Source organism: Geotrypetes seraphini, chromosome 3 (genome assembly GCF_902459505.1).
Source record: "Geotrypetes seraphini chromosome 3, aGeoSer1.1, whole genome shotgun sequence".
Lineage (NCBI taxonomy): Eukaryota > Metazoa > Chordata > Amphibia > Gymnophiona > Dermophiidae > Geotrypetes > Geotrypetes seraphini.
This window is the reverse complement of record NC_047086.1, coordinates 249165925-249185756: the sequence shown is the minus strand read 5'-3', so window position 1 is coordinate 249185756 and position 19832 is coordinate 249165925. Positions and strand designations below refer to the sequence as shown.

Below are 19832 nucleotides of genomic sequence, written 5' to 3'. Positions count from 1 at the left end.
TTTAAATAATAGACAGTAGAATTAAAATAGTATTCTTGCTTGAATTGGGAGCCAGTGTGAGTCGAGGTATGCCTCGGTGATGTGGTCGTGTTTTCTTAGTGAATAGATTAGTCTCAGGGCTGTGTTTTGTACTATTTGTAGTTGTTTTATCATTGTTGCGGGGCAGGGGAGATAGAGGATGTTGAAGTAGTCAAGGAGACCTAGGACAATGGCACTGATGGAGCTGACAAGATATATCCATTGCTTCCTTTAAGTAGAGCAGGAGTCCTTCACCTACAGTCCTGCCGGTGGTGATGGTGGTGGTGTTTAATTAACACATTTTTAATAGTTAAGGACGGACAAGCTCTGCAGGACTCTAGGGAACTTGCCTCTCCCTAGTGACTGAAAACACAATATTGAAGTACTAACCCCTAATGGCAACAATGCAGTTGGAGTGAAAGGTCACTTTGGGCAGCCAAAAACCAAGAGACTTGAAGAAGGCACAGATAGTTTATTAGCATACTTATGTGACTCCCGAGCTCCAAGCTGGCTTCAGAAGTGCCGAAAACAGGACGTTACAGAGATATTTATACATTCTTCTGGTTATACAACTGAATTCTAGAAAAAACTTTTCACGTGTTACTTTTCTTAACAATCATTGGTCCTCAGCTCACACTAGCAGGTCACTAGCAAGTCACTTATCTAGGCTCTGCAGTCTTTCTGTTGCATGTCGTTTATGCTGAGATAGCCATAAGAAGTTAGAATGTCCAAGCTAACACCCAGTACAGGCAGGCTAGAACATGAGATAAGTTAGGTCTGCAGCTAAACATAATTCAGCATTTTATTAAAGAGAAAACTTAGTTCAACACTTAGGAAAACCAGACCCAGACTCCTTCAGTACTTGGAAAACCAGTCCCAGACTCCTTCAGGAGGACTCCTGCTCAGCTTAGAGCAGTATTCCACAAACATTTCAGCCTGGTGGCACACTAAACCTGGTGCCCTGGCCAGAAAGCTTCCGGAAGTGCATGGACATCATTGCGATGATGTCACGCACTTGTGCGACATCATCATGCCGACATCCACTCATGTGCAGAGGCCCTCCAGCCATGACCCTGAACCTGTCACTTCGCCGTGAGAAGCATGTTCTGGAAGCAGTCAGCCATCCCCTGCGCCTCTCCTCCTTCCTGGCATCGCGGGGCACACCTTGAATCTGTTGTGGCACACAGTTTGCGATACACTGGCTTAGGTGGAACAGTAGATGTCTCCCTCCTCATCTATAAAATATTTCAAAGATTTTTTTCCTCCATTTTTGCACATGGGTTATTTTTTGTTGAAAAGCAATAAAGCCTGGCCCCCCACTTCTAAACATGGAGATGCTATGGTGCCCTCACCCTTCTGTTCTAGAACCATGGCAGAAGCAGCTGAAGCAAGAAGGGTGCTGGGTCTTGCCATAGTAGAAGCAGTAATGAGGGATGGTTTATTAAAAACTTGCTATAATGCTTGGACTATTGCAAAGATCTCGGCGGTGTACAATCTAAATCAAAAATTTAATAGAAAAGAACTACAATGATAAGACAGAACATTCAAAACAGTCCAGAAAAGGTTAGAGAGCAACCAGCCAGAAGGAGAGGGATAAGGAGGTGGTGAAAAATGACAGGAAATAATGTTGGTTTGGGCAGAACAAGCTTCAGCTGGGTCCTGATCAGGACTGATTTTAGACATGCTGGGAAATTAAGGAGGGGCCCCTGATCCCTTCTCATCTCTGCACCCTCCCCCTGATATCCCTACCTCCCATTAATACCACACATAAATCAACTTTAAATGACTTCTTCACACACAAAACACAGACCGATCTTTACCAAATACCAAGAGATGACAAATGGAACTGGGAACCCCAAGAAATTAAACTCAGCAAGTATAACAATACTGGAGAAATAAAATCAGATATGCACTTCTTTTCTTTACTGAACACATAAGGCCCAGGTCCACCAAAATTTAGCCACCTCCCTTGCTCTGGATGGTGGAGATCCCCAAACCCTGCCAGTTGAAGACCACCTCCTCCAATCTGGCAGCCAGAAATCTCCCAAGCTCTGCAGCTAGCAGTAGTGTCTCTGAGCTGCCACCAGCTGCAGAGCTTGAAGAGTTCTGGCTGCTGGACTGAAGGAAAATATTTTCAACTGGCAGGGCTTTAGAAAACCCACCAACTTAGGTACAGGGCAGTCGTGTGCAACTTATGAAAACAGCAGCTGCGCTGAGGCCCAGCTGAAAAAAGAAAACCATGATTTGGAAAGGCGACCTCGAAGGTGAGGGGAAGGGGGGCAGAGATGTGCCATCAAGGGGAAGAGGTTGAGTGACGCTGGAGCTTTATTATGTTCCATCAGGTGCGTAAGGGGAAAGAGGGAGATGCGACAACAGATGCCCGGTCCACGGGGCCCCCTTGAGCTGTGGGACCCAGGGCAGCTGCCCTGTTTGCTAACCCCTAATGCTGGCCCTGGTCCTGATTAATTCTATGCACAGAACTGAAAAGCCATGTTTATAGAGCGACCTTGAAATTTTTCAAAAGACAGTTCAGCTCAGATATGGAGAGGAAGAGAGTTCCAGAAGAAAGGCAAAGTAAAAGGCACAATGTCTAGAGAGAACAATAAGGTCCCCTTAAGACTTTGTAGTAGAAGAGGCCTAACAGGAAGAAGTGATCAGTTTCTCAGGATTCTGCCATGGCTACAGGAGGAATTTGAGAGTTGTGCATGCCTGCCTTTCTCTCTCTAAAAGTGTTTTAACTTTTTCTTTCATTTTTTTCAAATACATTGATATTGTCAAAGGCTGATTATGTAATTATAAAGGTAGATACTGATTGTCCAAAGTCTTTCTATCTTTTTTTGGCTCTTAGCTATTTGTTGACAGTTGGAACATAATTTAGTTATGCATTTCAAAATGGGTTGCACAGGTTAAAAAAAAAAAAATCTTTCTTACCAGCATCAATTAGTTGTCTGAAAGTTGTCCACTCTATATGAGAATGAAAGTATCTGCAGAGCTGCATACTTTTATCCCCAGTCTGAGGCAGCATTCATGGGGGCAAGTTTTATGCAGGGGTTAGAACAATATATCTGCTTTGTACAATAGAAAGAAAAAATTGTCCGCACAGAAATGAGGTGCAAGTATGGGGATACTTTTTCTTAGGCAATTTTGAAAATAAAAGTCCACATACACATTTATTTTGAAAATTAATGTAGAATTCATAGGTAAAATGTATCTGCATACTCTGGTGATCTGCAGCAGTGATGTAGCTATGGGTGGGCCTTGCTGGGCACAAGCCCCATCCATTTTCAGCTCAGGCCCTCCCAGCAGCGGCATCACACTGGCCTCTCCCCTCTCTCCTTTTTGGCATCCTGGCATCTGCCCTCCTGTCTCTGAACTCTGCCCCTTCCTGGTGTACCTTACAGGTCTTACAGGTGCCTCCAGTGATTCATTTTTACTGCCTGTGCTGGCCCCACAGGTCTCCCTGTGCCACGTCCCTCAATTGCTGATGTCATTTCCTGTTTCCCGTCTGGTGGAATGCTGCAGAGGGAAGCCTGTGGGGCCAGTGCAGGCATCAAGAATGAATCACTGCAGGTGCTGGGGAGACCTGTAAGGTACACTGGGGAGGGGCAGGGTTCAGAGACAGGAGGGCAGATATCAGGATTCCTCAGAGGAGAGAGGGGGAGATATACTGAATGCAGGTTAGATATATAAAAAGCGCCTTTTATTTTATTAAATATCTCTGGGGGTGGAGGGTGTGAAAGAGCCCATTCAAGTTAACTCTGGGCCCATCCAAAATTATGGGTCTGACAACGCTGCTGCTCTGCAGGGAGTTTAACAGTTGCTCTTAAATGCTTATTTGTTTCTTTGTCCAGTTGAAATCATGCCTGAACAAGCTCCTTCAAGTACAGAGCCTGAATGTTATGTAGACAATGGCAAAACATACCGTGGCACAACATGCATGACTATCTCAGGAAAGAAATGTCAAGCTTGGAATTCCATGTCACCACACGTTCACACCAAAACACCGGAAAAACACCCCCTTGAGTATGTATTTTTATTGATATTCTGCTTAAACTTTCTTCTACATTTTTCCCCAGGATGATTTGAGGCTGTACTTGAGACATAGATGACTGATCAGGTAAACAGAGAGACACCTATATTATAGTTATAGGTTGCTCCAGTAAATGATAGCAGAATCAGTATCAGGTAGTCATTCCAAGGAAACAAGAAAGGCAGGAAAAGGAGAAGGTCCGAGCAGGCAGAGAAGCAGGAAAAAAAAAGTGCAGAACCCAAGTATATTTGGGGAAAGAAATGAGGCAAGTTGCAAAAGAGTTTTGGAGTGCATTTAGTCATAACTGGCCCCTAGTGGTGCAATGACCTGGTAGTTGGTTGGCACAAGAATACATGAAAAATCCATGTGCAGAGCCATGGGTTGCTGTTTTGAGAACAGAAGAATTTCATATTACCTGCTTACCAGTCCCATGAACTTGGCTTCTGAGGGAGAACTGGGTAGAGCTGTCTGACTAAGGAGCACAGTTATCAATGTGGGTTACCATTAAGAACATAAGAAGAAGTTGCCTCCGCTGAGGTAAATGATGTCAATGGATTCCCCTTTATCCACCTGTCTGTTTACCCCCTCAAAGAAGTACAATAAGATGTGTTATTTTACCACTAACTTGTGATCTTTTAGCACAGGTCCCGTTTCATGCATGTTGATAACTTCCCTCCTCTGTCAGGAGAATGAAGATTTCCAGGCTGGTTGTCACGGTTTTTAGAGCGTGTCTCTTCAAAAGATAGTGAAGGCAGCTTTAAGCTAACTTGTTATTGATGATTCTTTTTGCAATGAATTCTTCCTGAATTCAGATCCTAACTGGAGCTGGCCTGGGAATAGATTGCTATGTGGAAGATGAAATGGGCATGGAATAAATTAGGAAAATGGCATTTAGAGGCTCTTGTTTAGGGCCAGATTTTCTAAATGGCGCCATTAGCGATGACCGCTTAAAAAAGCGGTGGTGCCTATCGTGTATCAATCATGTGATGGTGCTGTTTAGAGAATTGTGGCCGTGTCGGAAATGTAGGCCAGAGTTTTACAGGCCTACATTTCCAATGCCTACTTTCAACAAGAATCACATCCATAGAGGCGCCTATGTCCACTTCTGGCATAAACTATGCCCACTTTAGACATTTTAGGCACTTTAGCCGGTAGATGGCTCTGTCGATGGAAGTTGGACGCAGTTGCTACATTTTTTAAAATTAGATTTTATTTGGTTTTAATTGACATGATCAATTACCGTACTGTTTATTAGCCCAATGTACAGCACAGTATAGAAAATTTGGGCCTTAGTGAGTATAAATGACCCGCATAAGCTCTCTATTTAGCTTGACTGAAGGATTGCAGTTTTCCAGATGTCAAGCTTAGAGCCTGCCCTTATTCCTCTGTTTTGCTGGAACTTCATTGCTTCCTGATGCTAGGGTCCACCTTAGGAGTCAGCACCCAAGAAAAAGATCTGGGTGTCATTGTAGACTCTATGCTGAATCTTCTGCCCAGTGTGCGGTTGCGGCAAAAAAAGCAAACAAGATGCTAGGAATTATTAGGAAAGGGATGGTAAATAAAACGGAGAATATTATAATACCTCTGTATCACTCCATGGTGCAACCTCGCCTTGAGTATTGTGCAGAGTTTTGGTCGCCGTATCTCAAAAAAGATATGTGAAAATTATGTCCTACCTGTTAATTTTCTTTCCTTTAGTCACAGCAGATGAATCCAGAGACTAGTGGGATAACAGCCATCAACCAGCAGGTGGCGATAGAGCGTACTGAGTTGTTTTCAGGGTATATCTTGAATGCACAGCCTCCTGGCCAACCAATAAAAGTTTTCTCAAAGAAGCTGAAACAACGCACAGAAAAGAAATGAAACCTACGAGACATAAGAAATATATGTAATATCTGTCCGCACATGTGCTACCCAAATCCCTGAGGCACTCACACTGAGAATGCAATTCCAGCCCACAAGGCATGTCCAAACCACACCTGTGAGCGCCAACCCCGCAACAGGGTGGGGCTCTGGATTCATCTGCTGTGACTAAAGGAAAGAAAATTAACAGGTAGGACATAATTTTCCCTTCCTTGTCATCATCAGCAGATGAATCCAGACTAGTGGGATGTACCAAAGCAATCCAAACATAGGGAGGGAAAGAACCCAGGGTACGTGCAAGGCCAAGTTCCCCCCCCCCATTCTGCCTTGCAGCACCCGGCCAAGGAGATACAAAACGACAGAATATGTATCCCATGCTCATGCAGAGGTCAAACCCTCCTTAGCTAATCTAATCTAATCCTTAGGTTTGTATACCGCATCATCTCCACGTTCGTAGAGCTCGGCGCGGTTTACAGTAGAAGAAATAGGAAGGAACTACAACAGAGGGTTAGAGGTAGAAGTGTGAAGAAAATTTAGAGGACTTGGGATGCCAGGATAAAAGAGTTTCCTTGATTCCTAAGTAGGAGGGATACTTACATTTTTTGAGAAAAGCCAGGTTTTCAGATGTTCATGGAAAACTTGAAGAGAGCTCAAGTTCCGAAGAGGGGAGGTAAGGTTGTTCCAGAGCTCGGTGATTTTGAAGTGGAGGGAGGTCCCTAGCTTTCCTGTGTGGGAAATGCCTTTTAGCGAGGGGAAGGCTAGTTTTAATTTGTGGGAGGATCTGGTGGTATTAGGGTTTGAGGAATTCCAAGAAAGAGGAATAAAGGGAGGGAGGATACCGTGTAGGATTTTGAAAGCTAAACAGGCGCATTTATAGTGGACCCTGGCGATTATCGGAAGCCAGTGGAGCTTGGCCAGGAGCGGGGAGACATGGTCAAATTTACTTTTAGCGAAGATGAACTTGGCCGCAGCATTCTGAATCCGTTGGAGTCTGTGGAGGTTTTTCTTAGTTAGGCTTAGGTAGATAGAGTTGCAATAATCCAATCTGGAAAGGATGATGGATTGGACAAGGAGGGTAAAATGTTTTTGATGGAAGCAGGATCTAACTTTCCTCAGCATGTGAAGGCTGAAAAAGCATTTTTTTTAACCAAGGATTGGAGGTGGACATTGAAGGACAGTGTGGAATCAATGATGACGCCTAAGACCTTGCTCGAGAACTCAAGCTGCAGAAAGGAACCAGAGGGTAGTGGGATGGAGGTGGGTAGGTGGTCTAGTTTTGGGCCAAGCCAAAGAAGTCTTGTTTTGGTCTCATTCAATTTCATTTGCATAATGTGGGCCCAGGATTGTAGGTTCATTATACAAGAGGATATGTTCTTAGACAGGTCGGTGAGGTTCAAATCGGTCTCGAGGAGGATGAGGATGTCATCTGCATAAGTGTAAATTATTTCAAGGGGGGATAGATGGAGGAGTTTTAGGGAGGACATATAGATATTGAAAAGAATAGGAGATAGTGGAGAGCCTTGCGGGACTCCACAATTCGGTTTCCAGGGGGAGGATGAGGTGCCATTCATGTTAACAATGTAAGAACGAGAGCGAAGGAATTTAGAGAACCAATCTTGGACTGTGGAGTTGATGCCTATCTCAGAGAGTTGGTAAATAAGAATATCATGGTGGACAATGTCGAAAGCGGCGGAAAGGTCAAATTGTAGGAGGACGGCGAACTTGTTTCGAGAGTGAAGTTGTTGAACCATTGAAATCAGGGAAGACAGTAGGGATTCGGTGCTGAAGTTAGGACGGAAGCCATATTGATAGGGTAGAAGAATAGAGAATCTCTCTAAGTATGATGAGAGTTGGGTAGAAATGAAGGACTCTAGCAACTTGGTTAGGAGAGGGATATTTGCAATTGGGTGATAGCTGGATGGTATGGAGGGGTCAAGGTCAGATTTTTTCAGTAGTGGGGTCAAGGCAATATGACCCATTTCTGGGGAGAAATAGCCCTACTGAAGATTGGTGATAGAAGAGATAGCCTGAGTGGGAATGTTCTCGTATAGGTAGGAGGGGAATGGGTCCAAGGAGCAATTACAGGATTTCAGTTTGAGGCAGAGATTGAGGACCAGGGATTCAGATACGCGCTCAAAGGTGGTCCAGGATCTGTCAGCTGGGATAGGGTTGGAGACCATTAGGGTGGGAGTGGGATCAGTGGGCACTAGGGAGTTGTAGGAGACTGAAGGAGGGAAGGAGCATCTCAATGAAGAAACCTTATCGTTGAAGAATTTTGCTAGAACATCGGCTGAGGAGAGGAGGGGAGCACGGTGGGGTCTTTTTTGGAGGTTAATGAGCGCCAGATGTTGAATAGTGTACTGCTCTGATTGTTGGACCTGGAGATTTTGTCACCATAGAAGTTCTTTCTTGCTTTTTATAGTGCTGTATTGTACAGCTTGATATTGACTCTCCAGGACTGTCTGTCTATGGGACATTTTGATTTTTTCCATATGCGCTCCAGAGCTTGACATTTCTGTTTTAGCTCTCTGTGATATGGGAGGTACCAAGGGGCCTTGCGGGGGTAGGAGATGGATTTAGTGGAAAGAGGGGCGAGGGAAAAATAGGTGGATTCGGAGAGAGCGACCCAGTTATGCCAATTGGTACATGAATCTACAGGCTTAGGGGCAGAGGAGAATAGACTGAGAAATTTAGACCAGAACAGGTCGTTTGTGATTTTTTTGCGGAAGGTAATGGGGTTGGAAGTGTGGGGTGGAGCCCCAAGGTGCGACATAAAGATGGGGAGACAGAAAGCCCCTAGGAAGTGGTCAGACCAGGGGACATGTTCCCAGCGAGTGTCGTCAACTGATGTCTTGTGAGTGGTAAGGTCGAGGAAGCTAATGAGGTCGAGGAAGCTAATGAGGTCGAGGAAGCTAATGAGACTATAACAAATGCCTTCCTCAAATTCCAAAGGTTATTGATCATCGGAGACATCAATCTCCACCTAGACAATATCACCAGCAAGGATACGATTGAATTTAATAGCTTCCTCACCTCCCTTGGCCTCCCCCCCGCTGCACCATCCCCAACCCACGAAAAGGGTTCTCTTCTATCACCTTTTCGTGGGTTGGGGATGGTGCAGCGGGGGGGAGGCCAAGGGAGGTGAGGAAGCTATTAAATTCAATCGTATCCTTGCTGGTGATATCATCTAGGTGGAGATTGATGTCTCCGATGATCAATAACCTTTGGAATTTGAGGAAGGCGTTTGTTATAGTCTCAAGGACGAGTTCAGAGGAGTTGTTCCAAGGGGTAGGTGGGCGGTATAGGAGCAGGATGCCCAGTGGGTGAGGGTGAAGTTCATCATTAACGGAAGCAAGCATGTATTCTAGTGAGGTGTGGCAGCCCCTTTCGAGGAGCTGAACATCGAAAAAGGATTTGTAGAGGATTGCCAGGCCACCTCCTTTACAGTTAGATCTAGGTGAAAAGAGACCTTGGTAGCCATGGGAGCAGAGTTCATTTTGTGAGTAGGAGTAATCATCGCTGGGGAGCACCATGCTGCAGACATCACCGCCCTATGCTGTTCCCTGGAACAAAAGAGAGCAAGCAGCCTCCTACCGTGACTGCAGTGCCCCAGAGAACCCACTGTGTCAGGGACCCGTCTTTAGATGACGGCCAAACCCCTGCAAGGCAGCAGGGCAGTAAGCCAAGATTGCGACAAGGGAAGGCTCCCCATCCAATCGAAGCCTTCTCATTCCTAAAGTCCAAGGGGCTCCCACAGGAGGCAAACTGCCGACCAAAGTGGGGAAGAATACTAGGAGGAGACAAGAGGATATGTTCTTAGACAGGTCGGTGTCTAAGAACATATCTCCCCCCCCCCTGAATCCCCTGGAAAAAAACAGTGACAACCTCAGAGGCTGAGGAAGTAGACCTAAACATCCCGTCCACTCCTCCATAGGAAGGAATCCTAGAAGGAGCGGCAGGAACAAACACACAACTGAGGTCTGAATAACAGAGAAATATTTGAGATCTGAGCCACCGGAGAATCTCTCAACTGAGGCCTAAGCCCTAAGAAAACCTTACAACTTTGGCCCGAGCCACCGGAAAATCTTCCAACTGACCCCAAACCCAAGAAAATTTTTCCACTGAGGCCTGAGCCACAGGAAAGTTTCCAACGGAGACCCGAGCCGAAGAAATGCTCTCAACTGAGGCCTGAGCCACAGGAAAATCACCCAAATGGAGGCCTAAGCTACAGGAAAAAAACACTGAATTAAGGCCCGAGCCCCAGGAAAATCTCTCAACTGAGACCGCCACAGGAAAACTCTCAACTGAGGCCTGAGCTACAGGAAAGACACTCAACGGAGGCCCGAGTCCCCTGAAAGAACCCACAACTGAGGCCTGAGCCACAGGAAAATCTCTCAACTGAGGCCTAAGCCACAGGAAAATCTCTCAATGGAGGCCTGGGCCGCTGGAAAGAACACTCAACGGAGGCCTGAGCCGCCGGAAAGAACACTTAACGGAGGCCTGAGCCACCGGAAAGAACACGCCACAGAGGCCCGAGCCCCAGGAAAATCTCTCAACTGAGATAAAGCCACAGGAAAACTCTCAACTGAGGCCTGAGCTACAGGAAAGACACTCAATGGAGGCCCGAGTCCCCTGAAAGAACCCGCAACTGAGGCCTGAGCCACACGAAAATCTCTCAATGGAGGCATGGGCCACCGGAAAGAGCATGCAACAATGATCTGAGCCACTGGAAAGAACACTAAAACTGAGGCCTGAGCCACAGGAAAAATCTCTCAACTGAGGCCGAGCCACCGGAAAGCTCACTCCCCAGAGGTCTGAGTCATAGGAACGCCTTCTCAACAGAGGCCGGAGCCTACGAGAAAGAACTCTCAACTGAGGCCAAGCCCCAGGAACAGTGACAACTGAGGCCTAAGCCGCAGGAATACCACTCACCTGCGGCTGAGCCCGCAGAAACATCCCTCAACGGAGGTCTAAGCTGCAGGAACATCTCTCAACTGAGGCCTAAGCCCCAGGAACATCTGAGGCCTAAGCCCCGGGAACATTCTTTGCATGAGGCCGAAGCCCCAGGAACACTCTGCCTGAGGCCGAAGCCACAGGATCACCCCCTGTCTGCGGCCTAAGCCCCAGGAATCTACTTCGTGTGAGGCCTAAGCCACAGGAACACACCTCGCCTGAGGCCTAAGCCACAGGAACACTCACCATCCGAGGCCTAAGCCTCAGGAACACTCCGAGGCCTAAGCCAGAGGAACACTCCTTGTCCGAGGCCTAAGCCCCAAGAACACTCTGCATCTGAGGTCTGAGTCACCGGAACACTCTGCGTCTGAGGCCTAAGCCCCAGGAATAGTCTGCATCTGAGGCCAAAGCCCCAAGAACAATCTGCGTCTGAAGCCAGAGCCCCAGGAACACTCTGCGTCTGAGGCTAAAGCCCCAGGAACACTCTACGTTTGAGGCCAAAGCCCCAGGAACACTCTGCGTCTGAGGCCGAAGCCCCAGGAACACTCTTCATCTGAGGCCTAAGCCACAGGAACACAACTACTGGTGTTTAATGCAGACTGGAACCATATAGGGTGCATAACTAGACACCCTCTATTGCTTAACCTTCTTATACAAATACCATATGGGAAAGGAAGACATTTACATGGGCTAATCTACAAATAGAGAATGCAGTGGGGGAGGACTGTGGCAGTAAATAATGCTGAAGCCTCCCCACCGTTTCAAAAAACTGACACCGGTAGCTACTGCCACACTGCAGTCTCGCATCGATAAAGAACTGCCGACCTCTCCCTATTGGAAGGCATCCGGTCAAAACACAACCATGTTACCATCAGCGACCATTAATCGCCCCTGATCGCATTATTCCCAGACGACCAGCCGCCCCCACCTTGGAACACCTGATAAACAAAGGGAACCACCGCCCAAAAGCTACCGGGACCGACCAGCAGAAGGAGGGTAGGCTACCGATGACTGCTCCAACCGATTCGGAGCGCAACCAGAAGCATAATAAAAAACGCTCAGCATCACACTAAAAGGTGCCGGGGATCTCCCAGACATACGGACCCTAAGGCACCCCTATCGGACTCAAGCCCCTCTCACCAGATCGCGCCAAGGCAGAGACCCGACCTGCCAAAAGTCAACTCACCATCACAGGCCTACCACTGCCAAAAGGCAGTGAAGGAAAAAACAGCCTTGGCTCATCTGCGGGAAGGTGTCATCCCCCCCCCCCCCCCGAGAGGGTAAGAACACCACCAGGCACCCCATACTAGGTGTTCATGTCCCCAGGAAAGGCCATGCATTGAGCCACAGCAACCCCGAACCTTGATGCAACCAGAGCTCCCTACAAAAAGACCAGCACTCAATAACTTACCGTCTCCTCTTCAGGCAACCCTCGTGGGTAAGAGGAAACTCCCCGAAGTAACTTCGCCGGTTCGGGTAAGGGATGCTGGGGGGACCCAGGTATTACCCCAAAGAGGGTGAGTTAGGGACACTGGGGGGACCCAGGTGTACCTTCAAAGCTGGCATGCTGTGCTAGAACACCCCTCCATTCCACGAGCCTGACCTGGCTCGAACGCTCTGTAGCCCCAGGACCCATAGAATCCAGGAGCTGTGAGAAACACATCCGTCAACCTGCTGGAGATATAGTTTACTGGTTGGCCAGGAGGCTGTGCATCCAACAACTCAGTACACTCTATCTCCACCTGCTGGTTGATGGCTGTTATCCCACTAGTCTCTGGATTCATCTGCTGATGATGACAAGGAAAGTGGAATTAATAAAGATTCAAAGAAGAACAACTAAAATAATAAAGGGGATGGAATTCCTCTCTTATGAGTAAAGACTAAAGAAATCAGGGCTCTTCAGCTTGGAAATGAGACGGTTAAGTGAGATATGATTGAAGTCTACAAAATCTTGAGAGGTGTAGAACAGGTATAAGTGAACTGATTTTGTACTCTATCAAAAATTATAAAGACTAGGGGGGAATACCTTTAAAATCAATAGGAGTAAAACGTTAAGAAGTTTGATTGCAGGTTCTAACTCCTACTTTTAGGAAAAATGTTAACCCTATCTTTTTGATAAATTTGTCTGATGATATCACAAATTTTAATGCTATTGCTGTACTATCGCTGTGTTGTCCTGCTTTTCATTATTGTAAACTGCATAGAACTGAGAGGTACCGCAGTATAAAAATAAAAGGGGAATCCATTGACATCATTTACCTTGACTTCCAAAAAGCCTTCGACAAGGTACCGCATGAACGGCTGCTTAAAAAGTTGTTTTACCACGGGGTGGAAGGGGATGTCTACCGATGGATCAAACACTGATTGGAGGGTAGGAAACAGAGGGTTGGAGTAAAGGGCCAATACTCAGACTGGCAAAGGGTCATGAGCGGAGCTCCCCAGGGGTCGGTACTGGGACCGCTCCTGTTCAATATATTTATAGACGACCTGGAGAGGGAGACAAATTGTGAGATTATAAAATTTGCAGATGACACCAAACTCTGCAGCAGGGTTAGAACCACAGAAGACTGTGAGGACCTCCAAAGGGACCTAACGAAACTGGAAAAATGGGAAAAAAAGTGGCAAATGAGCTTTAACGTAGAGAAAGCAAGGTCATGCATGTGGGGAAAAAGAACCTGATGTTCAGCTACAAAATGGGAGGATCATTGCTAGGGGTAAGTAACCTTGAAAGAGACCTGGGTGTGTTGGTGGATACAACATTGAAAGCATCGGCACAATGTGCGACAGCCTCAAGGAAAGCAAACAGAATGTTGGGTATCATCAAAAGGGGTATCACAACCAGGATGAAGGAAGTCATCATGCTTCTGTATCGTGCAATGGTGCGCCTCCATCTGGAGTACTGTGTCCAGTACTGGTCACCGTACCTCAAGAAAGACATGGCAATACTGGAGGGAGTCCAGAGAAGAGCAACTAAATTGGTAAGAGGTATGGAAAACCTTTCATACACTGACAGGTTAGAAAAGCTTGTGCTCTTCTCCCTGGAAAAGCGGAGACTTAGAGGAGACATGATAGAAACCTTCAAAATCCTGAAAGGCATAGAGAAGGTAGACAGGGACAGATTCTTCAAACTGAAGGGAGCCACAAATACAAGGGGGCACTCGGAGAAATCGAAAGGGGACAGGTTTAGAACAAATGCTAAGAAGTTCTTCTTTACTCAGAGGGTGGTGGACACATGGAACGCGCTCCCGGAGGATGTGGTAGGGCAGGGCACGCTTCAGGGGTTCAAGGAAGGTTTGGATAAATACCTACTGGATAAGGGGATTGAGAGGTACAGATAGACATAGAGATAGGTATAGGAAAAGCAGGGACAGATAGACATAGAGATAAGCACAGAAAAGGCAGGGACACTTAACAGGTCAATGGACCTGATGGGCCGTCGCGGGTGCGGGCTGCTGGGCGCGATGGACCTCTGGTCTGACCCAGCGGAGGCAACTCTTATGTTCTTATATTCTTATTTTTCACTCAAAGAATAGTTATGCTCTGGAACTTGTTGCCAGAGGATGTGTTAACAGTAGGTAATGTAGATGGGTTTTAAAAAGGTTTGGACAAGTTTCTGGAGGAAAAGTCTATTGTCTGCTATTGACACAGACCTAGGGGAAGCCACTACAGGTATTGTGACTTGAATTGGCCACTGTTGGAAACAGGAGACTGGGCTAGATGGACCATTGGTCTGAGCCAGTATGGATGTTCTTATGTTCTTCAGTTATTGAACCTGCTAAGATGGACTATCCTAAAGAGGGTGTGTATAGTTTAATGGTGCAAGTACCTTTGATTACTGCATATTTACTGGCTAGAAATGTAAATAAATTAATAAAATGAAAGGCAAAAAATTAGGATTTTTTTCTGAATTATTATAAAATATACCAATAGTACCCAACTTTCTATAATACCAATATTAAAAGATAGAGGAATACTTATATACTTCTGCTTAACATTTTATACCATCACCTTCATTCAAAAGTATGATTTTTACAAAACTTTATATAGAAAATTTTTATGTGTGTTTGTGTGTGCTCAGAGCTCCATCCATGCAGTCATGTTATTAAAGACCAGCATTATGGGAAGCCATCATAGTTGCACATAGTTCCCATATATCATCACGCTCTTTCATGAAATGTCAACTTATCTGCTTTATGATGTCTGCACATTCATTCCCTTGGGTGGTTATTGAATGAAAAAAATCCAATTTAGTGCTCCCTGGTGTAACATAATAATCCAAAGTGCTCTCTCTTCAAAGTGATTTTAAAAACTCTGTTTTGTTTTATTTTATTCAATTTTCTATACCATTCTCCCAGGAAAGCTCAGAACGGTTTACATGAATTTATTCAGGTACTCAAGCATTTTTTCCTGTCTGTCCTGGCGGCTCACAATCTAGCTAATGTACCTGGGGCAATGGGGGGATTAAGTGACTTGCCCAGGGTCACAAGGAACAGCGTGAGTTTGAACCCACAAACCCAGGGTGCTGAGAGTGTAGCTTTAACCACTGTGCCACACTCTGTGTCATGCTTCTTCAGGAAGTCTTAACCTTCAAAAATACAAAAATCCAAACATTATAACTAGACACACTTTTTTTTCTTTTGTTATCATTTATATTCCGCATATCCTACAATTCTGTGCGGATTACAAATTATTCAGGTACTCGAGCATTATTCCCTAACTGTCCCAGTGGGCTCCCACTCTAAAAATGTGGACTTAGCTTGCAGAGGGGCAGATTTATAATAAAGTTCATGGGAACCAAGTTCCAGGATCAATATAGAATAGACCAGGGGTGCCCAACACGTCGATCGCGATCGACCGGTAGCTCAGGAAGGCAACGTGAGTCGATCGCAGAGCCCATCCGTGATAGACTCGTGTTGCCGTCCCGATCTACCGGGCCTATCAGCCTTCCTCTCACCGACGTCAAAGACGCCGATGCCGGGCATTAGGCTGTTTTTTTGTCATTTCGGGGAGGGGGGGGAGCGGGAGTGTGGCAGCGGCAGCAGCAGCAGCAGCAGCAGCCTGAAAAAAAAATCATCCTGGCCGGGGTCGGTGTCATGCTCCGGAGCTTCTACAGCCTTCCTATCTCCCTCTCCCTTCTACCTGCTTCCGGCCACACCCCCTGCTCCGCGGCTCTCTTCGGCAACTCAGCAGCAGCAATCGACACAAGCTTCTGACGTCGGGGCCTACCCTCTACGAGTCCCGCTTGTTTCAACTTCCTTTTTCCACAAAGGCGGGACTCGTAGAGGGAAGGCCTCGATGTCGGCAGCTTGTCTTGATCACCGCTGCTGACGAGTTGCTGAAGAGAGCCGCGGAGCAGGGGGGTGTTGCCAGGTGCAGGTAGAAGGGAGAGGGCTAGATGCAGGAATCGTGGGTGAGGGAGAAGAGAGAGAGAAAGAGAGGGGAGGGAAACAAAAGGAAATATTTCATACTGGGCTGGGAGGGAGGGTGGAAAGATTCTGGCTACAGGGTGCAGTAACAAAGGAAAAGGGGGGAAAGCTGAAAATGGAGATAGTGACACAAAGAAGAGAAAGGGTAAGCAGGACCTACTGAATAAGGATAGAGATACAGAGGGGACATGTATAGGAGGTGAAATAGAGACATAGAAGTAATGCTGAAAAAGTGGGAGGGGAGATAAAGACATTGAAAGGGCAAATGGTGAACATGGGGTAAAGACAAGGACAGAGACAAATGAAGATTCTGAAAAAGTGGTGAGATAGGGATATAGGTGAGATGGACACAAAGAAGGGTGATGCTGGAAAATAGGTGGAATGGTAATTCTGACAGACACAGAACGGAAATGCTGGATCAAGGAGAGATGGGGCTCAGGCTGGATGGAAAGAGGAGAAATGCCTTGTTTTCCCGGAACTTCCTCTCCTACGTCAGAATTGACGTCAGGGAGCGGAATACTGGTCAGCGCGACATTTCTGCAGGAAAGCTTGGGACGGCGGTGGCTTGGGGGTTGTTCCCGATGGCGGTGGCAGCAAACCGAGTGGCTTGGGGGAGGGCATGGAGAAAGAAAGAAAGGGGGCAGACAGGGAGACAGAAAGAAGGGGGAAGAGGGAGACAGAAAGAAAAAGTTGGGGGAGAGAATGAGGTCTGGAGGAGAGGAAACATACAGGAGGCTGAAAGAAAGGAAGAAAGATTGGATGCACAGTCAGAAGAAGAAAGTGCAACCAGAGACTCATGAAATCACCAAACAGCAAAGGTAGGAAAAATGATTTTATTTTCAATTTAGTGATCAAAATGTGTCTGTTTTGAGAATTTATATCTGCTGTCTATATTTTGCACTATGGCTCCCTTTTACTAAACCGCAATAGCGTTTTTTAGTGCAGGGAGCCTATGAGCATTGAGAGCAGTGCGAGGCATTCAGCGTAACTCCATGTGCTAAAACCTACTATTGTGGTTTAGTAAAAAGGGAGGGGGTGTATTTGTCTATTTTTGTATTTTGTTACTGAGGTGACATTGCATAGAGTCATCTGCCGTGACCTCTTTGAAAAAACCTGGAATATGAATAATTAACATTTTCTCTGCCTTTCAGTGTGCTTTGTGGTGTTTTTTTTTAAATTTTATTGTTGGTAGATCATTTTGACTTAGTCATTATAAAAGTAGCTCGCAAGCCCATAAAGTGTGGGCACCCCTGGAATAGACAATAGCACCAGTATCCCTGAGACTTAAACTGTGGCACTGTATAAACCTTATAAGAAGAATACATTTCAAAGGGGTCAATATTCAGCCAGCAATGTTAAATATTTCTTCAAAAAACAACCACAACCAGCTAAATTGACACTGAATACCTGGGTCTTTGGCTGTTCTCAGAAGCTATCCGGGTATGGCTGACATTTAGACTTAGATTATATAAAAGATGCCTAAAGTTAGGCACCTAGATCGGTGCACCTATCCAATCTAAGGGGCTCATAATAGAAAGAGAAAAATGTCCGAAAACTGGCCTAAGTTGGCACTTGGACGATCATAAACGAAAGACATCCAAGTGCCGGTAATCGAAACAGGTTTTGGACGTGTTTACAGACAACCTAGGCCTTCCCAGTGCCGCTGAACGACCAGAGCTAAACGGGGTGTTTCAGGAGGGCGGGATTTGTGCAGAACGTGGGCCTTGCTAGACTTAGTCGTACTGAATGTATAACTGAAAGATTTACAACACAGCCTAGACAAGGGGTGTCAAACTCAATCACATAAGGGGCCGAAATCTAAAACATAGGCTAAGTCGCAGGCCAAATTTTTTATTAAGATACTTAGGAGTCCTTTTATTAAGATACGCTAACCGATTTAGCATGTGCTAAATGCGCACCTTAATAAAAGGACCCCTTAGTCTTAGTAGAAGTATAGGGTCACAACCTCTCCAACCTCTCGCTGGCTCTGTGATGTAAACAAAATAGTTAATATAGACTTGTCCTCTTTTTTAGGACCAAGTTCACACTTACTATCTAACACCAGCTTTGGCAGTATACACATTTCAAATCTGACATATTGTAATCACAAAACAGAAAATAAAATGATTTTTTTCTACCTTTTGTTGTCTGCTCATTATTCAAATCATGTTGTGGTCCCAGGCTCTGGTTGTCTTCTGATAACTCGCTTGCCAGGGTCTCCTTCTTTCTTTTTTCTCTGGGCTAACCATTCATCTTCTATCTCTGTCCTCCTCTTCTGTTTCCCTTCCCTCCCCCAAGGTCTGGTATCTTTCCTTTTTCTCATTACCTCCCTCTTTCTTTCATGCTGTCTTCCTTTTGTTACACTTAGTGATGTCACATCCTGCTCTTGCTCGTGTTCCTGCTCCAGCTCAGCATACCTAGACATAGTAACTGCAACAACTGTACAGCTCTGTTAACTCATCTGTCCCCTCTATTCCTGACTTTCTCCAACTCATCACTCTCCAAACAGCTCAATCATTTGTCCTCTCCTTTCTTCTTCCCCCTTCCTCATTCAATTCTCCTCTATCCAGATCACTCCCACTGTCTTAAACTTCCTCTTACCTCCACCTCTCCTCCCCAGTCCCCCCAAATACTAGCATCCCCAATCCCTAACGTGACCTTTTATTTTTTTCATCAAAAAGGGACATCTATTAATTGTCAGTCCCGCCCCCAATCCCACCCTAATCCCACCCTAGCCCCGCCCCAACCCTGCACCATCACATGTAGGCATCAAGTTATACCAGAATTACTTCCTTGGTGTCAAGTAGTCTAACAGTTATTATGATTTTCTGTGGAAATGACCATCTTCACTGTATTAGGTTTCAAATACTGCTAGATTCAAAAGTAATCTACAGGAGACTCTCAGTTAACCGGCACCTATGGGGATTGGTAGATGCCGGATAAATGTAGTTTCTGGTTGCTTGAGAGTTTTTAAAAATAGGCTGCTGTCCTCCCATTCCAAACTCCCTCCCCCCCCCCCAAGGCCACTGGTGCTGTTATCCTCCATTGCAACCCCCTCCCCAATGCCAATGGCACTGTCCTTCCTTTGCATTCAAGATGATAGGCGCTGCTGTCCATCTCTTCCCTACGCTTGCTGGCATTGTGCTTAACATACGCATGGTGGTGCTGAAAGAGCCTGATGCCGGTATTTTACGCTGGGTCGCTGCAGGGCCTTGAGCATCTGTGCATGCTCAAGGTCATCCAGCTTCCGCTTTCTCTGAGAATCTCATGAGCATAGATTCACCCTGTGAAATACAGCTGTTTGTCCTATTTTTTGTATTTAGATATCTTTTGTATTATTAGGCAGCTTTGGTACCCAGGACAATTTCCCTGTTTGCCAACCCATAAATCTGACCCTGAAAATAAATCTATAAAAGTTGGAAGAATGATTGAATGTTAATGCAAAGATGTACAAAGTGTGTAGAAATCCAGAAGAGCAATATATGCTAGGAGGTGAGAGTGACAGGCAAGGAACAAGATAGAGACCTTGGGGTGATAGTGAC

At 45.9% G+C, this 19832-nt stretch overlaps 1 protein-coding gene across 1 annotated transcript in view; it reads left to right on the top strand.

Annotated features, from left to right (window-relative positions):
• PLG (plasminogen) overlaps positions 1–19832 on the top strand; it is a 256749-nt gene that overhangs the window by 112551 nt on the left and 124366 nt on the right. The window contains exon 10 of the mRNA XM_033938421.1: positions 3870–4041. Within this exon, the coding sequence (XP_033794312.1) occupies positions 3870–4041 (172 nt within the window). The remainder of the gene's footprint in view (positions 1–3869; positions 4042–19832) is intronic.